The sequence below is a fragment of the Cyprinus carpio genome, chromosome A4 (assembly GCF_018340385.1).
Source record: "Cyprinus carpio isolate SPL01 chromosome A4, ASM1834038v1, whole genome shotgun sequence".
NCBI classification, from domain to species: Eukaryota; Metazoa; Chordata; class Actinopteri; order Cypriniformes; family Cyprinidae; genus Cyprinus; species Cyprinus carpio.
In genome coordinates, this window is record NC_056575.1 from 28,126,847 (window position 1) to 28,135,105 (window position 8,259).

At 40.6% G+C, this 8,259-nt stretch overlaps 1 protein-coding gene across 1 annotated transcript; it reads left to right on the top strand.

The window, feature by feature from the left end:
• The first annotated feature begins 1,678 nt into the window (after positions 1 to 1,678).
• LOC109091745 (uncharacterized protein K02A2.6) lies at positions 1,679 to 5,268 on the top strand. The gene is given in 1 exon segment (XM_042749510.1): positions 1,679 to 5,268. A coding segment is annotated over 1 exon segment (2,766 nt). The 5' UTR covers positions 1,679 to 1,709; the 3' UTR covers positions 4,476 to 5,268.
• The last annotated feature ends 2,991 nt before the right edge of the window (positions 5,269 to 8,259 follow it).

Here is an 8,259-nt window from a genome sequence, read left to right on the forward strand (position 1 = left end):
GTTTTCGGCTCATTGAAGACAACCCTCGCTGCTGCATTCTGGATCAGTTGTAGAGGCTTGATAGTACATGCAGGAAGGCCTGCCAGGAGAGCATTGCAATAATCCAGTCTAGAGAGAACAAGAGCTTGGACAAGAAGTTGGGTGGATTGCTCTGACAGGAAGGGTCTAATCTTCCTAATGTTGAATAAGGCAAATCTACAGGACCGGGTCGTTGTAGCAATATAATCTGTGAAGCTTAACTGATGATCCATCACAACTCCTAGGTTTCTGGCTGTCCTGGAAGGAGTTATGGTTGACGAACCCAGCTGTATAGAGAAGTTGTGATGAAACGATGGGTTAGCTGGAACCACCAGCAGTTCAGTCTTAGTAAGGTTGAGCTGAAGGTGATGGTCATTCATCAAGCTAGAAATGTCACTCAGACAGGCTGAAATGCGAGCAACTACCGTCGACTCATCTGGTTGCAATGAGAAGTAGAATTGAGTGTCATCAGCGTAGCAGTGATAGGAAAAGCCATGCTTCTGAATGACAGATCCTAATGACGTCATGTAGATGGAGAAGAGAAGCGGTCCAAGTACTGAGCCTTGAGGAACCCCAGTAGCAAGTTGTTGTGACTTAGAAACTTCACCCCTCCAAGACACCATGAAGGATCTATCAGAAAGGTAGGAGTTAAGCCACTGGAGTGCGGTTCCAGAGATGCCCATCTTTCTGAGGGTGGACAGGAGAATCTGGTGATTAACAGTGTCAAAAGCAGCAGACAGGTCCAGCAAAATGAGTACTGAGGATTTTGAAGCTGCTCTTGCCAGTCGCAGGGCTTCAGTAACCGAGAGCAGGGCAGTCTCAGTTGAGTGGCCACTTTTGAAGCCAGATTGGTTGCTGTCCAGGAGGTTGTTCTGTACAAGAAACATAGAGAGCTGGTTGAACACAGCTCGTTCGAGTGTCTTTGCAATGAATGGAAGAAGGATACCGGTCTGTAGTTTTCTAGAAGTGCTGGATTTAGAGATGGTTTCTTCAGCAGTGGGCTTACCTGAGCCTGCTTAAATGCTGAGGGAAATGTTCCAGAGTGAAGAGAGGAGTTGATAATGTGAGTAAGTTAAGGTATGGACTGAAGAAGAAATCGTTTGAAGGAGGTGAGTGGGGATCGGATCCAGTGGGCAAGTAGTAGGATGACTGGACAGGATAAGTTTGGAAACGTCCGTCTCTGAGAGTGGAGAGAAGGAGGAGAACGAGTGAGCATTAGTCATTGTGAAGTTATCCTCAGTCTGCGGTGTGGAGAATTCGTCACTGATGGTTCTTGTCTTATTTGTGAAGAAAACGTTGACCAAGAAAACAATCAGGTCACAGACACATCTGACGATGAACTTCCTTTGCATGTGCTCACTGTCGCAGGGGGAACCAAGGCATACAAAGTCACCGCGCTGCTGGAAGGACAGCCAGTAAAGATGGAGATTGACACTGGTGCTGCGGTGTCGCTGGTGTCGGATGTGGTATATAGTGAAAAACTGAGCCACCTGCCACTCAAACCATCTGATGTGACCCTTAAAACTTACACTGGCGAATCGGTGATAATGAAAGGCCTCTCCCAGGTAACAGTCGAACTAAACAAACAAACAAAAAAGCTGCCATTGTATGTGGTTTTGGGTGATTATCCCTCACTGATGGTGATTTTGTGGGTGGAGCAACTTAAGGTGGACTGGCAGGCCATACACGTGATGACACAGAAAACACTGGATTTAGAGGGTGTCCTTCAGAAACACAGTGAAGTTTTCAAACAGGAGCTAGGCAGCATGGAAGGAATCAATGTGAAATTGACTGTTGAGCCAGAATGCCAGCCAAAATTCTTAAAGGCCAGGCCCCTGCCTTATGCACTCAAACCCAAGGTAGAGGCGAGCGTAAATGAACTCGTGGAGAATGATGTGCTCGAACCAGTAAGTGTCAGCAAGTGGGCAACACTTATTGCTTTAGTTATAAAGAAAGATGGAGGCATAAGAATTTGTGGGGACTTTAAAGTCACTGTAAATCCAGTGTTGTCTGCAGAACAATACCCCTTGCCTCACATTAATGATCTCTTTGCTGGACTGACTGGAGGGCAAAAATTCAGTAAAATCGATCTCAATTAGGCCTATCTGCAAATGCATGTGGAGGAACAGTCCAGAGAACTTCTCACTATCAACACACACAAAGGCCTATTTCGTTATAAGCGTTTACCATTTGGAATTACTTCGGCTCCATCCCTGTTTCAGCGAGCGATGGACCAGATCCTGGCAGGGCTTCCGGGAGTAGTGTGTTACTTAGATGACATTCTTGTGACCGGCACTGATGACAAGTCACACTTGCAGCATCTGGACGCTACCCTTAACAGACTAAAAGAGTACGGATTAAGAGTGCGGAAGGATAAATGCGAATTCTTCCAGTCTGCAGTTGAGTACCTGGGCCATGTCATTGATGCCTCTGGTCTACATACATCCCCATCAAAGGTTAGAGCCATAGTGGATGCTCCAGAGCCCAAAAATGTCAGCCAGCTACGTTCTTTCCTCGGCTTGCTTAATTATTACGGGCGGTTCATTCCAAATATTGCTACCCTGCTGAAACCTCTGCACAAATTGTTGTGTCATGAAAATACTTGGAGGTGGACCACTGAATGTCAGGAGACATTCAAAAGAGCAAAAGAGACTTTGTTAAAATCAAAGGCCCTCACCCATTTTGATCCTGCTCTTCCAATTCAGCTGGCCTGCGACGCTTCCCCATATGGTGTGGGAGCGGTCTTATCCCACATTATGCCGAACGGTCAAGAAAAGCCGATCGCATTTGCTTCGAGGAGTCTAAGCAAAGCTGAAGCAAACTATACGCAGATTGAACGTGAAGCATTGAGCATTGTGTTTGGAGTGCGCAAGTTTTATCATTATATATTTGGAAGGAAGTTTACGCTGCTGACCGATCATCGCCCGCTCACTGTGATTTTTGGCTCTTACCACGGCATTCCCTCTCTTGCTGCTAGTAGGATGCAAAGATGGGCATTGTTATTATCTGCTCACACCTACAACATCAAGTACCGCAAGTCAGAATTGCACGGTAATGCGGACGGACTGTCCAGATTGCCTCTGGCTGACTCCGTGAAAGAGGCAAAAGTGGCTGAAATTTTCTACTTCAGTCAAGTGGAAAGGGCCCCCGTGACAGCTGCACAAGTGCGTAAAGGAACGCGAAATGACCCTGTTTTGTCCAAGGTCATGGATTTTGTCATGACAGGGAAAGGTGAGAATGATGACACAGAGCTCAAACCATACACCTCTCGACGTCATGAGCTTTCGGTGCAGTCAGGCTGTTTGTTGTGGGGAAGGAGAGTGATAATTCCACCAGCTCTGCGTAATTCAGTGCTGAAACAGCTACATGCGGGACACTGTGGAATGGTCCGTATGAAAGAGATTGCCAGGAGTTACTTCTGGTGGCCAGGAGTGGACAGCCAAATTGAGGAAAAGGCAAGAACATGTACGTCATGTCAGAGCATACGCAATGTACCACAACTGGCACCGCTGCACCCGTGGGATTATCCGGAGAAACCATGGCATCGCATTCATGCTGATTTTGCAGGCCCAGTTGAGGACAAAATGCTATTGGTTGTCATTGATGCACACAGTAAGTGGCCTGAAGTGGCTATCATGAAATCTACCTCAGCAGACAAGACAATTGAGAAGTTGGGAGAAATTTTCAGTAGATTTGGACCACCTGTGCAGTTTGTCTCAGATAATGGACCCCAATTTATATCGCATGAGATGGCCACATTTCTACTAGCAAATGGAGTACAACATATCAAGTCATCACCCTACCATCCTTCCACAAATGGGCTAGCAGAAAGGTTTGTCCAGACCATGAAACATGATTTGAAAGCTTCGATTGGGCAAGGCACATTTCATCAATGCCTTCATAACTTCTTGCTGTGCTATCGTAGTACCAAAGTGTCGCCAGCTTATCTGTTGTTCAATCGAGAGCTCAGGACAAGCTTTGAGCTGCTTGAACCAGCAACCCTCAAGGAAACTGTCCTACAACAACAAAAAAATCAGGTACAACGACGGAAACGGCGAGCCAAAGACAGAACCTTTTCGACAGGCTCATCCGTGCTGGCTCAGAATTATGGCAGCGGTCCAAAGTGGGTTCCAGCTACTGTGGAGACCCAGACGGGTCCTGTGTCATATAAGGTTAAAACTGCTGGAAACCTTCTATGGAGGAGACATACTGATCAGTTGCTGAGTGGTGCTAGTATATCCACGGACCTTACTGGAGGTACCGATGCCGCTGATCAAGTAGACGACAGCTCACCAGCTTCTGTGACCTTCACCACAGAGTTTACTAAGACCCCAAATTCCCCATTTACTAAGGAACCATCATCATCTGTTGTTTCAACAGAAAATCAGAACCAAGCAGGTCGCCGATATCCAGTAAGGGAGCGGCGCCCCCCACAGCGTTTCTTGGATTACACTTAGTTATGGGCTACCCTTGTTGTTTGGGGCAGAATAATCCCCTAAGGGTAAGCTAGGGTTTGAGGTAGTCCACCCTCATTCCCAGGGAATTAGCTGTGTTCATAAATAAGACATTTAACAAGAAGACTGAATGTTTCAAGAGTTAAAAAAAAGAGAAAAAAAAAAAGAGAGTGTTCACAGATTGTTACAGTGAAACTGAATGGCATACCTCCATTCTGTAAGTGATGATTAATTGTTTATTGATGTTGACCTTATGAGTAAGAGGGGAGGAAATGTTGTGTATTTGTTAACGTTGTTATCTAACTACATTCCCCAGAATGCAGTGTTACGTTGTATCAGGAAGTGTTCTTGTAAAAGGGTTAATACATGAAAACCAGTTAAGAGAGCAGTCATGCCAATCGTTGCAAGTGTCATATTTGTATAAAGGTGCTGTTCATTTAATCCAAAGACACAACACTTTACATTGTGACTTGTTACCTTAATATGTTTTTTTTTTCCATTTACTATTGTTTTTATAAGGCCAAGTTAATTTATTGAAGACCCTGTCTGTGCACAAATAAACTAAAGAAATTACAAAATGTATTAAAAATATTTAAGAAATTATTTTAATTGCATTTTGATGAATGTTGCAACCGTCCCCTCTTATGGGTGTATAAGTGAAGTGACAAAACAGTGCTTTGTGATTCTGTAAGCAGAAAAGTGTGTGTGAGTCTCTGGAGCTCTGCACTAGACATCTCACATGCTGCTGTGTGTGTCTCTCTGCTGTCAGGTGTGCATCTCTCACTCTTAGACTCATCTTTGAATTTAATTCTAATTTGGATTCTCATTGTTTGATTATGTTAAATGGCATGATTCATTCTTACCTGACAAATGAAATGTTATGATATGCAGACATATTTTTTGAATAGAAGAGTTTATTTACATCTGCCTGCCTGACAAGGGGCTAAACTGAGAAAATGTCAAAAAATGGGTTCACGTCATTCCTGTTTATGTGATGAATGACAAAATTCTTGTACAAACAACACTTTATCTTTCAGAATTTGTGTAGGCTACAAACTTTGACTGAAACTGTCTTATGTTGAGCATTTTGTGCTACTATGGTTCAGTTTGTTTATAAAAGTATGGAGTTATTGATATGCATTTTTATACAGATATATTAAATGTAACATGTTCATGATCTAATCTTAAAAAATGTTACATAAATAAAAGAGTTCACATCTTGGCTACACAATAGTGTCAGTTGCCATAATTTTTTCATCAACAAAATGACGTAAAGATAAATGTATTAGTTTGCATAGAAATAACATGATTTAAATTGATAAAATTAACATGACTGAATTATGTTAGGATAAATTTAATAGAGCATTTACATACTGAATATGATTAACACTAAATTATGTTGAAACTGTGTAAAACTAGGACACTGTGAGTCTAAACAAATGATGTGGAACCAGTGTCCATTATTCAATTGAGTAAATCCAAGAGATTTTTTTTTTCAGTGTTCTTTGACATATGTTCCCCTTTTCCGGGAGACCACACACATCAACTGAAAACTGAGCGAATGTTTGTTCTTTTGAGTCATTAATGATCAAATTTGTGCTATAATGTTTGTGTGATTGAATGTATTCATGATTAATCTCAGTTCCTGTGAGTTCAGACTGAATTCTAGTTGTGTTATGGTCTGTGATCTCGTTTCCAGATTGAGCAGTGATAACATCAGTATTTTCACACATCATCTCTCTTATAGCGGACTGAGTTCTGCTTCTTCATCTTCAATCATGCTTGACGTGATAAAGGAAGTTTTAATGCATATATTATCACACAATAACTCTTTCCCTTCCCTCAGGTATAAACTGATAATACATTTCCTCAAAAAACACAAAGACCTTTAATAAACGTGAAAAAACACAATCATTAGCAGAGTTTGTCTGTTTATGTGTAAAGTCATCAGGGGCTTGTTAATCTGGTGTTAAAACCCTTCAGTGTTTGATGAGCTTCAGGTTGTTACATCAGAAGTCCAAACGGCTGAACAGTTGATGGTTTTAGCAGCGACTGCATCTGATGCTCTTCCTTCAGTCGATTATTCACTGACTTTAACGAGGCTGGACTTTAAAGGAACTGTCAGTCATTTGGGTGTAAAATCTTGACTTGTTTTGTGTGAGCAAATTTTGGTATCAACAGTCATAAAAACATTTTAAATAAAACAATTTATACTTGAGGTATGTAATTGTTTCATATAGTCTTTAATGAATGACTCTTCTTATATTTACTTATCCTAGAATGTTCTTGAGTAACATGTTGTTGTTTTTATAAATACATCTACAGATTGGTAAATAGTCAGTAATTTGTGTAGTTGTTTTTTTTATAATGATTTTTTTCATATTCTGAGTGAAACATTAAGAGCTTTTTATATATACAATTTTTTGTGATTTGCATTTATATTCCTCGAATGGTCGAGGAAAAATTCCAGCTTATTATTGAAAACAAGTAAATCACCGTCAAGTAGGTTTATTGTCATACTGGAGCTGTTACAAAAAGCTGCAGGAAATTACAAAAAGACACAGTTCAAAATAAACTTTACTGCTGTCCTGAATAATAAACTAAAATCATGATCATTTTGGTTAAGGATATTGGAACAATGCTATTTGTAGGAATATTTCTATTATATCAGTGTATTACTGATATTATTTCAGTCTGTAGAAACATCACTGTTGTTTTTCACATTCAGATTTTAGTTTTGATCTTCAAATGTCACAAAGTTTAACTGAACATTCAAAACAAAGTGATTAGTTTATCATGGAAGTTGAAATATTACAATGGTTTTTGTTTTTATTTTTTTACTGAATAATTTAATTAAAGGGCCATTCAAATAAAACCTGGCAAAATTACTAAACAAAAGACTTTCCCATTTACTATGTTTAACAGACATTGTAACGCAGCAATAAGAGAGAATCCAAGTGCAGTCACAAAAATTTATTCAAACAATAGCCGTTTGGCTCTCCAGGCGCCCAGAACCTCCATCAACAGATCAGCGTTAGTTCAGAGCTGCTTTCTGTGTGATATGATACTCACTGAGACAATCATTTATTACATAATAATCAGTTCAGTTCAGTACTCATCAATACGAGCATTAGCCACATGACAGATCCAGTACAGTCCACTTTCAAATCTGATTAAATCTGATTCTGCTTCAGAGCAAGTTACAAGTTAGACTGAAGAAACTTACCCGCAAAACACTTCTGAAGTTTATTTCTTTCTGATTTGAACTGGTCTCTCTCTTCTGTGAGGTTGGTGATCTTAGTTAGTAGCTGTTGTCTCTCTTGAGTGAAGGTGGCACACAGTATTATGTGTGCAGTCAGCAGAAGAACACACAGCAGCACAAACACTACTGCAGCTGCTCTGGAGTTTCTGATCCTTCCTGACCATCAACAAACATGACTTTATTCTCTTTATTTATACATTTAACACAGCATACAGCAACTGAAATCATGAAAACTGAGCACATGTTTGGGCTTTTAGATATTTTATCAAATTTGTGCTATGTTTGTGTGATGAAAAATTCTTAATCAATCTCAGTACCTGTGAGTTCAGATGACTGGATTCTCGTTGTGTGACTGTCTGTGGTCCTTTTTCCAAATGTTCCTTTTGTAACAAAGTCATTTTCACAGATATCATTGACGCTTTTCCCATGTTCTCTGTTCATTGTCCTTTTTCTATATTTTTGTTCACTTTCTGATAGTTTCAGTGTAAATATTCTCACACTAGTTTCTCTTCCGTAGTGGACTGT